At 39.1% G+C, this 20,988-nt stretch overlaps 3 protein-coding genes across 4 annotated transcripts; 2 read left to right on the top strand and 1 right to left on the bottom strand.

Annotated features, from left to right (window-relative positions):
* The first annotated feature begins 1,080 nt into the window (after positions 1-1,080).
* agxtb (alanine--glyoxylate and serine--pyruvate aminotransferase b) lies at positions 1,081-4,119 on the top strand. The gene is made up of 11 exons (XM_074689417.1): positions 1,081-1,353; positions 1,724-1,916; positions 2,024-2,088; positions 2,213-2,313; positions 2,404-2,474; positions 2,554-2,638; positions 2,746-2,844; positions 3,032-3,101; positions 3,306-3,401; positions 3,486-3,614; positions 3,820-4,119. The coding sequence occupies exons 1-11, from the start codon at positions 1,081-1,083 to the stop codon at positions 3,925-3,927; spliced, it is 1,290 nt and encodes a 429-aa protein (XP_074545518.1). The 3' UTR covers positions 3,928-4,119.
* A 170-nt stretch (positions 4,120-4,289) lies between these two features.
* On the top strand, positions 4,290-8,042 carry thap4 (THAP domain containing 4). Of its 2 annotated transcripts, XM_074689039.1 has the most exons (6): positions 4,336-4,441; positions 5,774-5,885; positions 5,998-6,151; positions 6,722-6,831; positions 7,209-7,312; positions 7,478-8,042. In XM_074689039.1, coding segments are annotated over exons 2-6 (486 nt in total). In that variant the 5' UTR covers positions 4,336-4,441; positions 5,774-5,884; the 3' UTR covers positions 7,595-8,042. The 2 variants fall into 2 exon arrangements, with proteins under 2 accessions (XP_074545139.1, XP_074545140.1); XM_074689038.1 differs by lacking the exon at positions 5,774-5,885 and having other exon boundaries at positions 4,290-4,441; positions 7,478-8,037.
* Positions 8,043-8,253: 211 nt separating this feature from the next.
* bokb (BCL2 family apoptosis regulator BOK b) lies at positions 8,254-18,410 on the bottom strand. Its single transcript, XM_074688740.1, has 5 exons — positions 18,098-18,410; positions 17,245-17,552; positions 15,537-15,665; positions 12,755-12,918; positions 8,254-9,233 (listed from the first exon to the last, which is right to left on the bottom strand). The coding sequence occupies exons 2-5, from the start codon at positions 17,465-17,467 to the stop codon at positions 9,108-9,110; spliced, it is 642 nt and encodes a 213-aa protein (XP_074544841.1). The 5' UTR covers positions 17,468-17,552; positions 18,098-18,410; the 3' UTR covers positions 8,254-9,107.
* Positions 18,411-20,988: the final 2,578 nt, after the last annotated feature.

Raw genomic sequence — 20,988 nt, 5'->3', positions numbered from 1 at the left:
TTATTCTTGTTGTAAATTGATAGCTATTTCTATCTTATATATTCTTTTACAATCTGTCTGGATTTCTTAAATCAGCTAAATAGGCAGATGGTTTACACCAATGTTTGTGGTTGTTTTTAAGTTTTTTTTGTATGCAAAAAAGTTTTATCGAACTCATGGCACCTTCTCTAGATTTTTGACAAAATCTGTTTTTCCACACAAAAAAGAGTTATACTGGGTCAAAACCTTTGAGCTGATTATGTGACACTTTGGAAAAAGGAAAAACAATCAGGTTGTATAACAGTAAGTACTGATGTGTAAGTTCTTGTGTGTGCTTCAGTGGGTGTGTGAGTTTTTTTGCCTGTCCCCTCTTGTCCTCCACTGAGAACGCAGATTGGCTCCCTGAGAGGAGACTCCTCTTTACAAATGTAACCATGCTGTCACTGGAGGGGCAGACAAAATCAACAAGGCCACCTGCTAACTGACCTGAACCAGTTCTAGGCCACAAAGTGCTAGTCCTCATTTTTTCACAAGAGGTCAAAGGTCAAATGGTTATACTCAAGAAAGGAAATGAGTCAAAAACACCAGATATGATGTATCCTCATTCAAAATATACACTGATGAGTTCCTGATACAATAGGATTGCATTGGCCTGAGTTTTCTCAAGCTCAACTAGGAGCCTAGGAAACTTTTGTTTTAGTGGTGTTTGCAAAAAAAAAAATCTGTATGGACACAATTTTTGTCTTAAAGATCATCTACAGTCATACAGTTGTACACTTCACAGTGAAACCATTCCAGTTATGAAACACCCTCTTGAAAACTATGGTTACTTTTTAATTTCATTTCTATTTTTTTTTTAATTTCTTTTTAACTATTGATTAACACTCTTTTCACCCCAACAAACAACCTGATGTGCCACTGTGCTCTTCATTGCCTGAAGTCAGGGGAAGGGTTAGAAACAGGGGGAGGCACAGACGCTGTGGCCAACAGGTCAAAGACCTGTTTGTTTTAAATCTTCACCCAAAACTCACATGCACGCTCAGTCTCCAGGCTGTCCTCTCTGGTGCAGGCTCCTCAGGAACAGGGACACCTCCAGCCGTGATGCAGCGGGCTTTGTTCAGCCGGAGCGCGCTGCTCGCCCAGCAGGCAGCAGCGGCCCTCGACAGTCCGCTGACAGCGAGGAGCGCGCCGCTACTGCAGCGTCTGGACCGCTCCCTGTCCTCCGTCTCCATCCCACCTCCGGCCTGTATGCTGCGGCCTCTGGAGGCCCCATTGCGATACTTATTCGGACCGGGACCCTCAAACGTACCTCCACGTATTTTAGCTGCAGGAGGAAGGCCGATCATTGGTCATCTACATCCAGAAATGTATGAGGTAAACGCAACACCTTTTTGGAAGCAACTTTAACACAGAAATCCGGGCAAGTTCAAGTAAAGCTTTGAACACTGCAACATCACCATAAATAACTCAACGTAGTTTAACTTTGTGGTGTGGCTCATTTCCCTGAGAACTTTTGTTTGGATTTTTTTTTCCTATACTGCACAGATAATTCATGACACTAAAAGTAATTCTGACGCTAGGGACAGTTCTCACAATTTTCTAAATCTCACCACAAACGCACTAATCATCACTTTCAGGGGAGGCTCTTTAGTTTCTGTGCGTAATTGCGCACAAACAATGTTTCACTGATTTTGACTCATTACCTGGTGAGTAAGACTAAGAATGGGCTTAAACTGTTTCCAAGATCATGAACGACATCAAGAAAGGGATCCAGTACGCCTTTCAGACAGAGAACAACATGACGATAGCAATGAGCGGCTCGGGGCACGCGGCTATGGAGTGTGCGGTGTTCAACACGGTGGAGCCCGGAGAGAGCGTGCTCGTTGCCATCAACGGGATCTGGGGAGAGCGCGTTGCAGAAATCGCGGAAAGAATGGGTATGTCTTTACGCACGGGTTTACGCACGTGTGGGTTGAGTCAATGAGTGAAGCCAGCTGCCTCTTCTGACTTTCTATTCATCTATCTCATCTACCCATCTGTTTAGGTGCCAATGTACATAAAATGGTAAAAACACCTGGAGGGTATTTCAGCAATAAAGAGATTGAAGAGGTAAGCCAAATAATTCTATGTCATCCTGAAGTGAAAATTAAAAACAGCACTGAGCAACATTTACCACATCCAAAAAACAACAACAAGAAGTCAACTGTGGCATTTCTTTTACATAATTCTGTAGGCCATGGAAAAACACAAGCCTGTTCTATTCTTCCTCACACACGGAGAGTCTTCTGCTGGTCTCTGTCACCCAGTGGATGGAATAGGAGATATCTGCAGAAAGTGAGCCTCCAATACACCATGATGGTTCAATATGTTTATCAAATGTCACACTTTTGTCCTTACTGACTTTTTTCTTTTTTTCTTTTGCAGACATAATTGCCTCTTTCTGGTCGACACAGTTGCATCTCTTGGTGCAGCACCTATTTTTATGGACAAGCAAAGTAAGACAAAAATGATATTTTAATGAACTGCTACCTTGTGCTTGAGTGTGATATTAACCGCCTCTGATTGCACTTCCAGATATTGACATCCTGTACACTGGTTCTCAGAAGGCTCTGAATGCACCTCCCGGCACAGCACCCATCTCTTTTAATGACAGAGCATGGTAAGGGGGGAGGTTTATGCACAAAGCTGTTTGTGAATTAGTCCTAGACTTTGGTGAAACATGAGACAGATGAGTTATAAAAGAAAATATCTTTTTGTTTCACACAGCAACAAGATGTTTAACAGGAAAACAAAACCAGTGTCCTATCTCTTTGATATGACTCATTTGTCCAACTACTGGGGCTGTGATGGCCAACCAGCCAGATTGTAAGTCTATTTTCAATCTCTTCACATCACCTAATAATTACATTAAGCTGCATTGTGACTAGAGCTGACAATTTAAATGAATGGGACACTAAGATATAGTATTGTACCAACAGGGTTCTTAACAGTTTTTCACTTGTTTTTGCTGTAAGAATAGTACTATGTCACTCTTGTGTGTTCTGGGGTTAAGATACCACCACACTGGCCCTGTGTCTGGATTCTTTGCCCTGAGGGAGAGTTTGGCGATTCTTGCTGAGAGGGTAAATATATGCCTCATTGCTTTTATGATTACTCCTGTTCTCAATCTAATCTGTATCTTCTTTAGTATTCACAACATATCTATCAAGTATTTATGATGCAAGCCCAAGCTCCATATGAAAAGGCTTTAAAAAAATCTGAGTGATTCAGTGATGCCAATTCTTGCCCGATTGTCCCTCCTTCCATGGATCTTTGTCTCCCTCTAGGGGCTAGAAGAGTCCTGGAGGAAACACAAGGAGGTGGCAGCTTACCTGTACAGAGGACTGGAAGACTTGGGTCTCAAGCTCTTCATCCCTGATCGGGTGAGATATGAACAGAAAAACAAACCAAGTGGCCAGTGCTAAGTGCTTAAAGACAGTGAAAACATTGCCATTATGTGTGAACAGGACTTGAGGCTTCCCTCTGTCACCACCATCGCCATCCCTGAAGGCTATAACTGGAGGGAGCTGCTGGCCTACATTATGAAAAATCACCAGATGGAGATGACTGGAGGCCTGGGCCCCTCTATTGGCATGGTGAGTTGCTACCGCGGCATGGTGCATAATCATATTAGAAATAATTCTTGCAAACAAAAAAATCCACCTTAACTCTGACTTTAACACTCACTAAACAGACACAAATAGCTACATCAAGTCTCATGATTCAGTTTGGTCTCTGATTCATAGTGCTGAGTCACTGCTGGCTCTGAAGCTCTGTACTTTGCACCTCTCTATTCATTAGGTGATGAGGATCGGATTGATGGGATACAACTGTGAGAAGGCTAATGCTGACATGGCATTGCATGCGCTGGCAGACGCACTCAAGAACTGCAAAAAGAGCAAGGCTTAAGGAAACACTATCTCAGAACACTGACCCTGTTTAAATTCACTGAATTACTGCAAATATTTGTTGTTGTTGTTTTTTTTCTTTTGACCATGGAGATTGTGTAAATTGCAGTTCCCTTTCTCATCTTAAATTAGTATGCTAGTTTTGAAATAAAGCAGATATTGTCATGTCATGGTTCATGCTGAGTGCACTGAAGATGCCAATAAAGTGTGCTTTATTTAAATAAAGGATTATCCTCCACTGTTGTGTGCTAACAGTTATACTTTGTATTCTTAAAATAGTAGGTCACTTTATATTCACTTGAACTGAAGGTAAAGTAGTTCTAGATTGTCTGTACTACATTTCCCATGATACCTTTCTTTAATCCTGCTCTGTATAAAAATACGTCACACAACAACAACACAGTCGCAGTGCATCTATTATATTGGAATTCTTACGTCTGACATCAGCACTAGATTAAACACACTGTAATATATCTCCGTTAAAGTACCAATGGCCTGTCCTGTAGCTCAACCAGGTAGGATAATGGTAGCGTTGAATCACTGAAACGGCTTCTTGTAAATGTATCCGGTCAACTTTGGTTTGCTAACAACTGCGTCAAGGTGATCAAAGATTAAGCTGCAATCCCTGTCTAAATACTGCTTCTAAGAAAGTATGCTGCAGCCTCCGGGTGATTACTTTATCATTTCAATATCAGAGTACAAATTTACATTTAGTCCCGGCGCTATCTGTATAAATATTATTGAAACAACTGATGTGTACCGTTGATTTAATGTGACTTTCATCAACGGCTATTTTGAGTTAACCAATTTATCTTACGTCAGCTGTACCAACAACCGCAGCTAGCCGGTTAGCCTCTGTGGGAGTTACAAACTACGTCTCCAAAAAGATTGGCTTAATTTTAAACTACGTTGTGGCATTTGAGACTGAATCCTGATTTTCCCAGTCAGTTGAACGAATCCGGAAGGGTTTGTTGTTAATGCATAGTGCTTTCCAAAAGTTTATATCGATCAGAGTGATGCGTATCAGTCACCTTCCTCTGTAATAAGCTTTGAATCGTCTTCTTCTGGTTTGTTCCAAGTTTCAGTCAAACTGATTACTGCCACCTACTGTTCATAGAGGGAGCTGCCAAATAAGGGACCAGATACAACAAACCAACTGCTTTGTAAGAAATGGGGAGCTAGGATGTATCTTAATATAATTAAATTATATCTCATTATTATGGCCCAGTATTTCATAATTATGACATACTAACTTATTATTATTACTTATTATTATGTGATAGTATCTCATAATTATGACCTCCTTTTTTTTTACAGGCATAAATGTACTGCAGTACAATTTAGCTGTTTGCTCGAGTAATTTGAAGAAAAGTATTTGGATAAAAATCACAATGAAAAAATAAGGGAAGCTTTATAAAACTTAAAAGTACACATAGAAGTTGCTATTGCAAGGATAATTTAAGACAAATCTAGAAGACACTGGAATGTTTTTTATTTTTTAATTTATTTTTTTTTTTGATTAATTGATAAAGGTTATTGTAGTTTTTGGGCTGTTTTTTTTTTTTTTTTTTTTTTTGCATTTTTACATTTAAGAAAAAAAGATGGAGAAAACTCAGAGAGCTCCCATGAAGATCAAAAATAATTAAATAATTTTTTATGTACAAGTTAAAAACTGTGTGTGTGTGTGTGTGTGTGTGTGTGTGTGTGTGTGTGTGTGTGTGTGTGTGTGTGTGTGTGTGTGTGTGTGTGTGTGTGTAAAAACTATAACAGTGTAGTTTTCAGGACATCTTTGCATGTTGATGTTGCGTACAGTTGGATAAACACTGTTTGATGAAGCTGCTTTGCAGGTTAGGTCCTGGTGCTGTGCATGTCCATGATTGGTATCTGAACTGACTACAAAGAAGTTATGATCCTATTGGAACTTTATTTGAGAAAAAAGTTTTAAAAAATTAAATATAAGTAAGTAGGTGACCAATATGTTTAATTTATTTGCCTGTCTTTGTCAAAACTGGGTCTTCTTTCCATTGTCCTGATAATAAACTGCTAGTGTGTTTCTGTGTGTAACCATCAGTGGAGCTGAATCCTGCTTTGCTTCCTCTTGACTGGCTTCTGGGCACCTGGGAGTCAGACGAACCTGGGGAGGGCTGTTTTCCTACCATAAAACCTTTCCGCTACACAGAGACACTGAATTTCAGCCATGTGGGACAACCAATCATCAACTTCATGTAGGTTTTTTTGTACTGCAAGGAGGGAGTTTTCTCATGAGCTCCAAACTATGATCAAAGTCAGCAGTAGCTCCTTTCACAGCCCAGCAGGATGTAGTACATTGATAAGTTTATTCCACCTGTAACAACCTCCTGTTTTTGTTTTTGTTTTTTCTTTAAATATTATCAGGAATACTCCACCTGAGACACCAAATATCTTTTACAAGGGAATTCTAAGACAGCAGCAGAAGCTGATACATCACAGCAGTAGGGTGAAAAATGTAACCACTGGAGGTCAGCAAAAGCATCATTTTCAGAGGGTGTAATTGTTTCTATATCTGGGAGCACAAACTTTACCAAAGTTGCAATGCTGCATAAGTTGAATTCTTTCAGGGGGCGGATCCTCCCTTTGATATCTTCATGACAAAGAGCCTTACCTTATCTACTGCTCTTTAAATATCTAAGGTCTCTGTACACACTGCCATAAACTCACAAAACAGCTTTACTTCAGCTTGACAGTAAATCTACTTTTGTAAAGGTGAGAAACATCAGAACATATCCGTACAAAATATTTTTTTTGTTTCCTTACAGGTTCAGTGCCTTCAATGCAGAAACCAAAAAGCCTCTGCATAGGGAGAGCGGCTTCATTCGAATGCAGCCAGGAACCAACAGGGTGGCATTCATCATTGCACAGAATTCAGGTAGTTAACGTTTAGAAGGATTCGAGACTTTTGTTTCCGGGAAAATGTGAAAATGTGAAAAGGGGCATTGTGCAGGATGAATATTTAAAAGTGTTAACACAATATAGATGTTATACTAGTGTAAGCACATTCCTGAAAAAGGCAGAATAAAGAATTGTACAGGTTTGTCTTTTTTTTATTCTGTCCTTACTGATGGATGGTAGGCAGAACAAATATCCTTAAAGTTAATTTTCCAAATAAAAGGCGATGCCTAATACGCATCTGAATTTCTCATTGTTCATACAAAACATGCTTTTTTTCAGGATACAGATGCACTGCCATTAAAGTTTCCTAATAATTAGATTTTAACACCTGACTCAGTGTTTGGTTTTCTGCAGGTTTGGTAGAAATCGAGGAAGGAGAGCTGACAGCACAGCAGCTAAACCTGCAGAGCCAGGCTTTAGCCAGAATGTCTTTTGCCAGGGAGCCGCATGTACAACAGGTTAAACCAGCTCTTAGATCATGTATTATTTGCTCATCATCAGTTTTTAACTGATTTCTTTTTTCTCTCAATAAATAAGAAAAAATACTGCCCTTATAACAACTTTTCTCTGCAACTTGTTTGAATCCATAAAAAGTGACCTTGTGCTCTCTTTCATTCTTTCAGATTTCTCGAGTTTTTCAGCTTAGACCAGATGGGAGGCTGGAGCAGACAGTTTCCATGGCAACTGACAACCAGCCACTGATGCAGCACTTGCACATCACATACCGTCGGTCATCTTGACTCATCAGGTCCTCTTATATAAAAATAACTTAAATCAAGAAAAAAAATAGCGCTCAAACGGCATCAAAAAGAATCACAGTGAAGCACTTATATATATGAACTATATTGAATTCTTATCTTATATATTATATCTGATATATCTCTTATATTGAGTTAATCCACTTAACAGCAGCACACTGAAAATGCTTGTGCAGTCTTAACATTTCTTGTACTAACATGATCAGAAAGCTGTAGCTTTTAAAGCACTAATAAATTATGTGAAGTACAGTTATTGCACTACTAAGATTGAAAGTAAAAAGTGACTGCTGTGCTTCAGTCACCAGTGCACTGTGTCTAAAGTGGATTTTAAGATGTTCAGAATCACAAAGAGGTTGATTTTGTTGTGACTCGGATTATGTTTACAATTAAAGGTATTTAAAGCAATCTTTTTAAGTTCCTTCATGCTTGTCAGGACTTTTAATTTGTGTCTTTAAGTCAAAAATAATAAAAATGTAACTTGATTTCCTCATTGGTTATCAGTAAAGAAGTGAACGTCAGTATTTATCGTGTGAGAAGTAAAACACTTTAAATTGTTAGGTCAGCAGTAATATGTTTGATACAATAATCAAGAAAACAATCTGTGGGTGCAGATTTTCATTTATTGTGTATTAATAAAAAACATTCAGACACACATTTATAAATTAACACTCTGAAAGTGACAACTATCAGGCATACCAAACAATCATCCTGTCTTCATACTGCAGCGGCATCAACTCTTAAAATTCATTGACATAAAAAAATAAAATCATAAACAAACTATTTACAGATTTAAAAGAAGATCAACATCTCCAAAAACCCACGGATGCATTACACACCGCTCATCTGTCCGTCTGTTCTTTGGCCAAAAATGGGCAAAACATGACACAGCTTTGTGTGCTGCTTGAAGTTGCAGCTGAGAGTTTAATACATCATCATCATCATCATCATATCTGGGTAGAGACACTTAGTGCTTTGGTACAAGAAGTATAATATCAGTAAGGAACCAAACCCGTGGAGCATAACCAGTTTATGCAAACATGAATCAACTCTCAGGTTTAAACTTGTGTGTGGGTGAATCACCTTTGTGTCATCGGACAGAACCGGTCTAAACTTAATCTGTACAGAGGTGGCTCCTTCAGGTTTATTATCTGAGACAAATGTGACATGAAAGCATCGAACACTTAATCTCAAGAGTGCAAACAACCTGAATGCCATCATACATTACAGTTACATCACTGCAGAAGCTGAATTTACTGCACAGCTGTGAAAATAAGCAAAAGAGGGTGGACTGAATATCAGCGTGACTGGACCCTGGATGAAGAACAACCGCTGACAGACTTATCACACACCAACATAACACACATGGTGCTGATGAAACATTCGTCGATGGACATTCAGCGACAGACTGAGATCTGCTGGCAGGTTCAGGCTGGGAGATTGTAATCCCATATTAGATAACGAGGATGATGACTCCTGCACATTCGGTCTCATCTCCTCACTGCTCCTTCATGATGTAGACGTACACAGTAGTGAGGAAATACTTCAAGGAATCAACGCTAGACGACAGCCAGTGCTGTTCAGGCAATAGATCCTTCTTCACCACACATTTAGTTATTTCCACCTGATAAAAGACACAATTTAAGATTAGAAAACTATGTCACAACTTTCCATGTTCATGTACATTTTTGAGCAAAATGCAATTAAGAGAAAACAGCTACAGCTCTTTACAAAAAAAGGTTTCAACAAGAAATTGGACGTAAATCCTGAATGTCATCACAGGATACAAAATCTCTTCTTCTCATAAAAAATATGTAATTCATTTTGTTTTTTTAAAAGTAGGGCCTGCAGTATTTTCCTTAAAAGAATTAAATCAACTTTTAAAGTCAACTTTTACAGGACTAATCCTGCTCAATTGTCACTTCTGGGCCTCTATGCATGTGTGTCAGTTTCTGTGTCAGCCTCAAACCCTCTCCTTAGCCTGTGTGTTTCTGGGTGAAGAGTAAGATTGGTTACTTTAGCCAATCACAGCGCACCCAGTGCACAAGTGAATTTGCGCGGTGATGATCATAAAGGAAAGCTAATAAGAGCAGATATGGTAATGGACGTAGAACGGAGGAAAAGAGACACAACCAAAGTGAAACATAACACCACACCGATAAAGATTTTTACTCAACCAAGTCAGGTGCATGGCTCTCGAGTCTCTCCATCATAGAAACGTGATGCCACAGGTGGTTGCTGGGCTAGTGAGTGTGTTAGTGTTGTCATGGTGGGCAACAGTAGGTGTGCGCTACCTCTGGCACTGATCCATAGAGAAGGAGCCCAGTTTGAATTTGTGTTTACAAACAAGTAACGAAAATTCCTGCAAACTCTATCTTTAAATACTCAACCATAATAGGTTGAAATTGATTTGAAATTTCTTTTGGGTAACTCTTTCAGACATTAAAAATGGGTGCCTATTTGGCACAGTGGTTAAGTCGCTTACCCCCATGTTCTGAGGCCACAGATATCAAAAAAAATATTGAGACAATTACATGAAATTAGTAAATCTATTTCTCTAGAAAAAGAAACTCAAACATCTTATTGATCATAGGTCCTATTTAGGGATGCACGATATTATTGGCACAATATCGGTATCGGCTGATAAAGGCTTAAAAACACGTTTATCGGTATCGGCAGATATGAACATTTCTGCCAATATGCACAGCCGATAAGGTGCTATTCAGTTAGGATTATTATAATTTTCCATCTGAAGAATAAGCTCCTTAAATAGAATGTAGCACTTAATTTATTTGCACTGCAGAGCTCTGTGTCTGTCACCAGGTTGTTCCAGTAGCTCTAAAATAATCAAATGCAACTTGGTTATGTTTAAAAATGCATTGTGCATTCAAAGTTCATGTGATCTAAAGTAATTATTTTTCTGTATTTCAATACTGCATGTCTTGAGTTAGACAAAATAAAACATTTCTTATTTATGGTAAAATCAAATGTTTTTTGTCTTGTTTTATGTGTGTTTCTTAAATAAATAAGACCGTCACAATAAGAGTAACATATAAATTCCAGTACAGGACAGACTACGCTTTCTTTACAGTGAAAAAAACAAACAAACTTGTGATTATCAGTATCAGTATCGGCCAAAAGGGGTTTCGATATATCGGCATATCAGATATCAGCAAAAATCCAATATCGTGCATCCCTAGTCCTATTTCATTAGTTTGCAGATGTCAAAAATAGCTAAACTAAATCAAATACTGAATTATCTTATCAGTTTCAGTCCACAGAAACACATCAGTAAGTTAAATTCCCAAAGTAAAGACTTAAAAAAGGAAGTATTTGAGTGGCAAAATTCAAGGTGTCTAACACTCCAAAATGTGTGGTTCATGAAACTGCCTAAAGAGTTCACCAAAACCCTTAATCTATTCCTAATAATCTTTCAACACATGAAAAACACCACAAACTGTGTTGCAAACCAAAAACCTCTTTTGTGCCGTGACGTAGTTTCCAGAACTCTTCATCCATACATTTACAGTAAAATTGCAAAAACAACCTTTTCACGAACACCAGCACTAACAGACACGTGCAGCCACAGTAAAATTACTTGTGTCTCCGGAAGATTGGTGCGAACTTTGATGTAGCATGATGATAGTGAGAGTCTCAATACTGTGACTTTGATGTGACCAGGATAAAACTTCCACCTAGCAGTCAGCGAACAAAGTCTGTAAATAGTGTTTTGATAACAACCCTGGTAATTATGTCAATTAAAGGAGTTTAACCAGACTTTAGAGGTCTGGGAGCTAAAGACTCACAAACAGGCACAAATGTCTCGATGATGTGTGAAATCATTACACAGGGTGGGATGAAAAGTGTTGTCTTATCTGCACGAGCTGCTTTTGCTGACTCGTTCCAGGAAGGAAGCTGTGTTACACACGGTGAAACTTGTATCGCATCTGTCAAGTTTGTGCTGCGCCTTAAAAACAGACAGAGAGCTGCTTCCTCTCCTTCCAGCTTCACATCCATATAAGGTTAAATTGTAGCTCCATTAACGTGATGGTGCAGAAGAGGGTGAGGGTGTTGACAGCTCAACCCAACAATGAAACGTAGAAATGGACAGACCAAAGGCAACTGCAGAACTTAAGAGATGAGCTGTAAGTTTATTGACTTTATAAACTGGACCCTGAGATGAAGCAGGCAATACACCAATGAGATCCAAAGTCACGTCAGTGTCTCTGAGTATCTCTGCTGGTATGCAGGCTAATATGCTAACATAAAAGTATGATCATTGATTCTGTGATCAGTGTAGGAGATTTGGGGGCTGCTGTTATGATTCTATTGAGGTAGATAGTCAGGAAAACTTCCTTACTATCAGAAGGTATCAAATTAAAAAAAAAAAAAAACACCTGGGAGTAGGTGTTTTACAAACCTGACCACAATGAACAAACAACAAAGAATTAAACCAGGAGAGAAAACAAAGCAATGTCTTACAACTCCCCTGGCTGCTACTTACAAGATGATGTTAAAAAGCTGAATTATCCAAAAATATGGAATAGTGAAAATAAAATGGGAATGTAACTCCAAAGTTCATGACAAAAATGGGAATAAAAATAGATATTCAGCCATGGCTTTAGTAGCTAGCTATACAGCCTGTATGAAAAAACTCACATCTTGATTATTTTGTAATCTCAGATAAAAGATATATATAATGTGCTGAGACTATTGTATGCCTATCTGCTATAAACAAAGTTAACCACAATGAGCAACACTTGAATTCTTTCCCTTTATTTTTGTCACAGGAGTCCTGCCCTTTGTCTAAAATTAGCTCTCAAAAAAAACAAAATCCTTCCTAGTTTGTCTGATCAAGTATGTCCCGTATGAAACCAAAATTACCAGTGCAGTTTTCCCAACTGAAAATACAGTGTGTTTTTTTAGAGCACTTATGGACAAATTGTGACCTCAAGTTGCATCAGATTGGCCAAAACTAGGCCCTGGAGAATTTCTTCCCCTGGAAGAAGCTCAAGGAGTGTACCAGCTCTCTGCGTACCAAGTGTAGTCTCGTTTACATGTCACATTTTCCCCAAAACCTCTTGGTCACACCTTTGGCAGATCAACACAGAATTCTGAACAGTGTGTGTAGCAATGATCACTCACCCATCCTCCTCTTCTCTTCAGCCAGGGAGCTAGAAACTTGCGGACAAACTGCCCCAGACTGTCCACTATGATGTGAACGGTGGTTGGATGGCCGTGTCTGACACAATCCACTGCTAGGGCTCCAGCTACTGCATACATGGACACCACTTTACCCCACGTGATACCTACAGACAGTAAAAACAAACAAAGATGTGTTATTTCTATGCTTTTATGTACCCAGGCCCTATGCTCATCATAAATGTGCGGCAACAAAACAACAATTGATTTCATATAAATCTTCAATTATTGATTTGGCATCAAGCCTCTGCGGTGCAGGAACACCCTGACCAGGATCAATAAAATCACTCATTACAGTGTAAAATCACAGGCTCAACCAGGTGAGTGCAGGTATCCTAGCCTTTACATGCCCGTTACATTTTCTGAGATCTGATTCAGCATGTGGGGCAGCTGGTGGACCTTGAACTGGAATAAAAATGTAGGCTCCAGGTTTAAGTCAACACATGATAAGATGTCATACAGTGCAAGTTGTAAATTAGAAGAGTGAGACTGTTTCCTCTGCAGAGAGGTGGGTGAGCGGTGACGCAGTCTGGAACGTGGGTGAGGTCAACGGGTTTGGACAACGATGACTGAGCTCAAAAAGCTGAAAAAGACAAATTCTTGAAAGTCCTCTCTCCTAAAACAACCCTGTATGATAATTCAGGGCATGTGGTCCATTTCTAGGCACAGTTTCCAGGGCAGCAGGGATTGTTATAATGACCGTCAGTGATGTAAGACAGCAGCTAATGACATTAGCCTCCTTAGCCAGGGCCTACATGGCCAGGACTGTTCCTCCTAGCTGACCTACAGTGCTTGTCTATGGCTAAAACTGGGGAGAGAGCTCTGGGCAAGCTTAAATGAGATAAGTGTACGAGGAAGCTGTCAGGGAACGTCATGTCTCACTCCTTACTTAGACACAAGCCCAGAATAGAGACAAGATTGTCAGGGAGGGATAAAGCTGGAGGAGAGGAGGGTGGAAAAAGAAGACAGAAGTGGGAGGCAGGCAAAGATAGACAGAGGAAAGTCAGGCTATGATGACTTTTTTTTAAAAGAAACCACAATTCAGATGTCTGCTGTAAGGCTTGTAAAAAAGTAGTGGTTATAATTTAAAAATCCACTGGACATGTTTCCTTTGTAGTCCCCAGATTTATGTAAAGCACAGTGCAGCAGGACTGAAAAAGGCTAAAGACATGTTTATGAAATAAATTCTCAGCAGCAGTGGAAGCAAAGTCAAACGCTTGTTTCTATTATTATCCAGGTTTCAGCCCGTCCCAGAAGGCAGGGGCGGCAAGGGTTCACCAGTTTGTTATTCTTCAGAAGGAATCCCACGCTGCCTCCAAAAATTGCATCCTTGTGACGTCAAAGCAAGCCCAAGCTTTGCCAGAACACAGGCATGAAAATCACATCAACTGAGTCTGTGTTTGATCCTTCCAGGAAACAAGTCGAATTTTCATCTTGCATCACACTGCAGTCAGACCGTCTAATCTCTCCCAAAGGCTGATACAAAGGGCACAAAGTCGCTCTTTTTATTTGGATACTTTCAAATGTCAGAGCGTCTTTATATAGCATACACAGCAGATCTGTTGTCAAGACAACTGAAAACACAGCTAGGAGCCAGCACAAACAAGACTCACTGTCTGCGAAGGCTTTGAAAGTAGTCAAGTTCTTTCAAGTCCTGCATTGGCTGAGAAAACTTAAGTCCCAGAAAATCACACGGCTCTGGTGAGTTAGTGAGCACAGTGTAAAAATGTGAAGTCACCAATCGCTTGTTCCTCTTATTTATATATACAAACATACAACTTGCTATCATGACATAAAGGTTAGTTTAAAAAATGTTCACATCAGACTCCGACAATCCATCAAAATAAAAGTCTCTTACAGCCTGACAAGCCTCAGAATTTACAGTCATGCCAGCTACTCTGTTAGACTCTATCTAGGCACAACAGTGTTTTGGTGCAGGTGCTAGCATTAGCATACCAACATGCTCCCAAAGACAACACTATCATAATGATATTTTGCAGCCTTACTGTTTAATATGTGCATCATCTGACTTAAAAAAAGGGGTATTAAACTCATTTTTGCTGTGACATAACTGATCGTCCCTCCTGTTCAAGCTGCTAGCAAGTTGGCTGTTGCTGATGGTAAATGTTCAAACAGAGTGGTATCTCTCAGCCTGTTCAGTCACAGTGACAGCATGCATCAGAAGCCATAAAAACAGTGAGTTTAAACCATTTCTGTTTCACCTCCTGTTCTGGCAGCTCTCATCTAACTCACCAACATCTTTAATTTTCATCTTAAATAGCAAACGCTGAGCTACATCATCTCCATCGTGACTAGGGATGGGTACCTTTCACATTTGAAACGATAGGGTACCGATTCCCGGTACCTGGCAATTGGTATCGGTACTCGATGGTACCAATTTTCGGTACTTTTGTGTGTTGATGTGGTAAAAAATATCACTATGTTTAATAATAAAATGTTAATTCTATTCTATTTAACATATCTATTCTTCATTATATAACCTTGCAATGCTGTGTTCATGTCCAGCACAGAAAATCACCTACTCTTCCACTCCCTCACTGTCACAAGGATGCATTTAGGTACCTAAACATGATACCTTTTGATAATACGTGACTCGGTACCCGGTACTTTGGACAGAATTTGGTCGGTACCAATAAAAGTACCTAATTCGGTACCCATCCCTAATAGTGACAATCATCATCACTTTCAGAAAACAGCTGTGCACCTGCTGAGAAGATCTCTGTTGCCACTCCGACAAAGGCATCCGAAACCATGTTCTCCATGGCAACAGAAATGTTGAGCTGCCGCGCCACGTTCCTGTACAAGCTGGGCTGCATACACTCCAACTCGTCACCTAGGTAACAAGACAGAAAGTAGAGACAAAAAAAGGGACATCAAAGTCTGTTTGAACAATCACAGAATAAAAGACAAACAAAAATGCAAATTAAGTTTGAAAAGGTTATAATAACACTCAAAATACATTTCATTCAAACGTCAAACATTATTTTCTTTACAATTTTGGTGTGTTAGCTCTATTCTGTTCAATTCTATCCCATTGTGTTAGTTCTCTTCCCTTTAGTTCAATCTATTTAGTTCTGCTTTGCTCTGATATGTTTGTTCTGTTCTATTCTGTTCTTCCATGATACATTTTTTAGAAAAAGAAAGTTGCACATAAAGAAGATTTTTAAGTTAAAGATAAAGAAGAGACGTGTAAAAAGCTTCACACCTAGAAGATATACAATCTATGGGTGTACAATATAAAAGTTAACGGTGAACCACAAAATCAAACTAAACATCACAGATCACATGTTAAAGAGTAGATATTCAGTCAGTTTGGAAAAAGAGAAAAAAATGTAAAAGAGAAAGACATCAAGGAATGACATTTAGAAGTCCATGATATGCTTTTGAACCATCTCTATAGATGTCTACACAGTGGTGAATTACTGATTCAATCAAACCAGAAAATCAGAGGGGATATATTTAATCTTCAAAGAAAAATGCACAGAGCTGGTTATGTTACTCTAAATGAGTCAACAACTACAGCAGTATACGAATCAATGACTTTTTCTTGAGTCGTCTCATCTCTCAGCCTACTTTCATCTAAAAGTACATTAAAACACAGAAACTCTGCATGTCAGACCCCAGAGTGACGATACGATCACTATCACAACAGTCATCTCACCCCGGCGTCAAACTGAAGACGCATTTCAGATTTCACCATTTGCTGAGTGTATCCAGATCTTCAGCTTTTGAAGCACTGTCGTTAAAATCAAACCCCAATCTCTCAGTACAAAAAACACAAGAGTTAGCTTTTGATTGTGAATCCTTGATCGTATGATTACTCTTTTTAATCCACATCCACTCCCTGAACAAGCTGTTTCAAAACTCCAAGACTGCCATTATAACTCAGACTTTGTGGAACTAGTCCGCCTTGTATTACATGCTGTAACAGCTTCTGCTTTCAGGGAGGAGGAGAAGCTTTCAGGACCCATCTGTGTGTTCATTTGTAGTCAAATATTTTTAAATCACAGACATCTAGGATTTTAATGTAATGTGAAAGTGATGTAGCGTGATACACTTTTGGTACAAACCCTGCTGGGGGGCAGGGTACTACAGAATGTTCGATTATCCAGAACTTGTCATATGTGAATTATACTCAGTCTATCTGTGTGGACCTATACGATTACATGTTATACGTGCTGTTCAATATTAAAAATTGCAATAAATGAAGAATTTACTTCACGAAATGACAAACAAAGAAAAACTGTTATCAAAGAATCAGCTGTAAAGGGGCCACTTCATATAACTTAAGCTAAACGCTCTTGAATGTATGAGGTTCAAAGTCCACAAGGAAGTACGGACCCCAGCCTCACTGTGCACTCATATAAAAGTTATCCTTCACCAGGTTTTACAGCTCTTCAGCTTGTTCTTACCTAAACAAAGAAGAACCATGGAGACCTCAGAGAGCACTGCGTTTGACGGAGAGAGGTTCAGCTCTGTTTTGGACCATCCCAATCCATTCTGATTCAGTCTGGACAGTATGTAGTCTCTACACAGAGCCTTAGACTGGGACACCAGCTCCTTTTCAGTCAGGGAGCGGTCAAACACATCCAGGACCTCTGCAGCGAACACTGAGGACCTCCGCAGGACCTCCATGTCCTCCTGCAGGAGGAGGGATCTGGGTCAGGGAGTGTCTGACCTCTTCAGATCAGAGATCAGTCTGTCTTCAGAGGAAGTGTCACTGTAAGGAAAATGTGGAGACATAAAACTCTCATTTTGAAGCTGTAACAAATAAATGGTTCCACTTTAGGGTATTAATAGCATTGCATGTGAGAGAGGGAAAGACACTTTCAAACAACACACTGGGGCCAAAAAAGTAAGCTGCTTGTGTAACTTAATTAACCATCACTGCCATCCTCTACTACACACTTTGTCTCCATGTTCACAGGGATGGACTGTGGGCTTTAACAGATATTCAGAGGCTAAATCAGACCAGAAACTTACATAAGAATATGATGGAGGCGTTATTGTTGTGAGTCACATGGTGGGATAGTCAAGATATTGCTACACTTCTTGGATTATGCAACAGCAAGCTGATACCATAAGATGACAAGGGAAGCATTTCTACTGCTTAGAAAAGCAACAGCCCTTTCTTAAAGTGATACAAATGCAAATAGCTATTAAATTCAACATGGTGTACTCTATTACAGATAAGAAAACGATTTAGATCATAAGAATCTAAAAATCATGTAAAAGCACACATCCAGCGGAACAAGCCATGCTTACCTTCAGCGTCCTTTCCACATTGAGATGCAGCTCCCAATTAATTAATCACGCTGCCTTTCAGTGGGACTTCGTGGTTTTTCTCAGCCAAAAGTCAAGACAGCTCGTCAGTTCCCAGAAGAAACTGTTCCAGACCGTACGAACACCGGGTGAAGTCTTTTCTAAGGTCTCATTGTGGACTGATAACTACGCTCTGGTCGGTCCAATCCATTGCCTGGAAAAAACAAACACCGACTGTCGGAGTAAAACCGAGCGACAAAGTGAGGAGAGGACGCCTACCTGTTGTTCCACCTTCCCATTGGCGCTACATGGGTGCGTTTGTTTTGATGACCAGGAGTAGCTCGGAGGAGGAGTTTAACACCGAGGTTATCGTGTATCAGCACAGAAAACCTTCTACGGCGGCCAGGGGGAGACAAATCAACCGCATCTCAATCTCCATTCACAAATCTGAGCAGATTAGCCTAATTCAAAATTACTAAAGGAAAAAGCTTTATTCGCTCAGTTTGTTTTCACTCCTGCGCGTAAATAACGTGTAAAAACCAAGTGTCAGAGTGACTCAACATTCACACTGAGTGATTCAAATGGGGTTTCCCAGCTCACAGGTGCGCAGGTGTATCACTCTGCAGCTGATCTGCGGTCAGTGTTTACGTAAGTATTCTAGGTAGAGGCCAAAAGTGTTGCCCTTTTAATCCCGTTTTAATCCCGCCCTACTCTGCATTAAAAGCATTGACACCAATCCGTGTCATCCCTTTTGTGAAGAAGCTGAATTGAATTATTTAGTGCTCTTAATACTTTTTTTTTATTCTGGTTTCGGATATCGAGTTTAAACTTATGGAGTCTTCACTGTTAGTATAAACAAAGGAGCCAGTCTGACGTCACGTCACTGCTGTAAGACACATGATGGTCACATGTTTTACCTGTTCATTTTCTGGTATCTCAAGTTGTGTTGGCGTGTGTGTTATACTGCCTTTGGTGCGTACAAGCCATTTAAACCCAACAGATACTCAGAAAAAGATGTAAAAACTATCAGAGATATTTCATGTTGTGGGTTACTTTTTAACCCCTTTCAATGGTAGACACTAAACCCTTTTATCTTTAGCGGTTGCGAGCATACACTGTATGATTGAAGCAGTCTGTGGGCCACATCCAGGTCAAGCATTGGCCGCTAAGTGTCGCTGTAGCCTCCTCTGTCAGAGATATATCCTCTTTCTACCCTCATAAGAGGAATTTTAGAGTTAGTCACCACTTGTGTAAAAATTGCCCTTAGAACAGATTTATGAGCTTAAAACGATTCAAAAGAAGCAAAATATGGATTCATTTCGTAACATTGGATTCTACGTGGTCTTTTTGTACGTTATTTGGACAAAATCTGGTCCTTATATGTCAAATTCAGTTTGTGTGAATACATTTATTTTTTATTTTCTTTTTTTATTTTTATTTTACTTAGTCTTTTAGTCTTCAGTCTTTCTTTTATTTTATTCAGATCGTTTATCTTGCCTCATCTTCTGTCATTTTTTTTAATCTTAAAAGCGTTTTGTGTTACTGTTTTGTCCCTTTTATGATCTATATTTTGTTTTATTGCTGTCTCCTATTTATTAATTTAGTAATGTATCTCATTTATTATTTTTAATTATTTATTTAGTTATGTATTTTTTAGCTTACCTGATCTTACTGGTCCTCACGGTCTCATTTAATGTAGCAGTGTTCCTGTATTGTCTGGGTTCTTATGATTTATGGAGGAGGCCCTTGATTTATGGGGCTGGAGTCACTAGTCACCTAACACCATCAGGGTACAGTTGCACTTGTGTTTTGCTGTGCCCTGGTGTGTCGTGTCTCCAGCCCTGTGAGATCAGGGCCTCCTCTGTGTCTGTAGCTAGTGGTCTGTTGTGCCCTCTTCTGGGGTTTAAGTTCTTTGTGTTAAATGTGTGTTTTGTGTTATGTTTGTTTTAAAGTTCTTTGTGACTCTTTATTTCATTCTGCCTTTGTGTTTGTCTTTAATTGTTCTTTGATATTATTTAACCTTCTTTTTTTTAATGCTGCTGTCGGTGTCAAAGCACTTTGTAAACAAATGTTTTTAAAATGCTATATAAATAAAGTTTATTATTATAAGTTTATTACTTATACATGTTTAAATCGGCTATTCTAATTCGCTTGATCTGTAATCACTTTTTGTCTGTCACAGAAGAGGAAAGTTTGAGGTTAAAGCAGGCACAAAAAAAAAAAAAACACAAATCAGTTTTTTTAATTACTTTTATCACTTTTGTAATATCAAATTTCTTGTCCAGAGTGGGTTTTTGTGTTTGCACATAGAGATATACTGACAGAATATACAAAGTTCCAAGGGAAAACTAAAGATGAAAATTTAATCTTGATTATTATTTCCTTTTTTTATAAAATATTGATAACTAATATGAATTGATCAAATAATCAATAAGGATTTAGATCCAAATTTCTAACTGTCATCCAAAAATTATTGTTTTCAAAGGAGCACTTATGTCCATAAAAATGCTACATTTTATAATAATGAAAGCCTAGTTATAAGGAAAGGCGGAAAATGTTAATTAATCCAATTAATGGCATGAGGAAGTTATTCTCAGGCATAGTAAAATATCAATATATCATTAAAAAACAGTGTTATTTTTAATGGATATGCTATTTTATTCATCTATATGTGATTCAGTAAGTGGAAAGTTGTTTAACATGTTCATGCTCAGATGTCACTCATAGTTATGGCTGTATGGAAAATGAAGTTCTGCTTTAAGATACGTGGCTGATTTAACTGCACTGCTAACCTCACATGAATCTAGTTTCATGTCATTTCTGACGACACAGCGAGTGATGAACTACCAGATTCCTGAACATCAGTGTCACAGAAACGTTCGGAAGTTCACAAG

Source organism: Halichoeres trimaculatus, unplaced genomic scaffold, assembly GCF_033239565.1.
Source record: "Halichoeres trimaculatus isolate MK-OKI-2021-1 unplaced genomic scaffold, fHalTri1.1 fHalTri1_scaffold_15, whole genome shotgun sequence".
Lineage (NCBI taxonomy): Eukaryota > Metazoa > Chordata > Actinopteri > Labriformes > Labridae > Halichoeres > Halichoeres trimaculatus.
The sequence above is the reverse complement of the archived record's forward strand: the minus strand, read 5'-3'. Positions and strand labels throughout refer to the sequence as shown.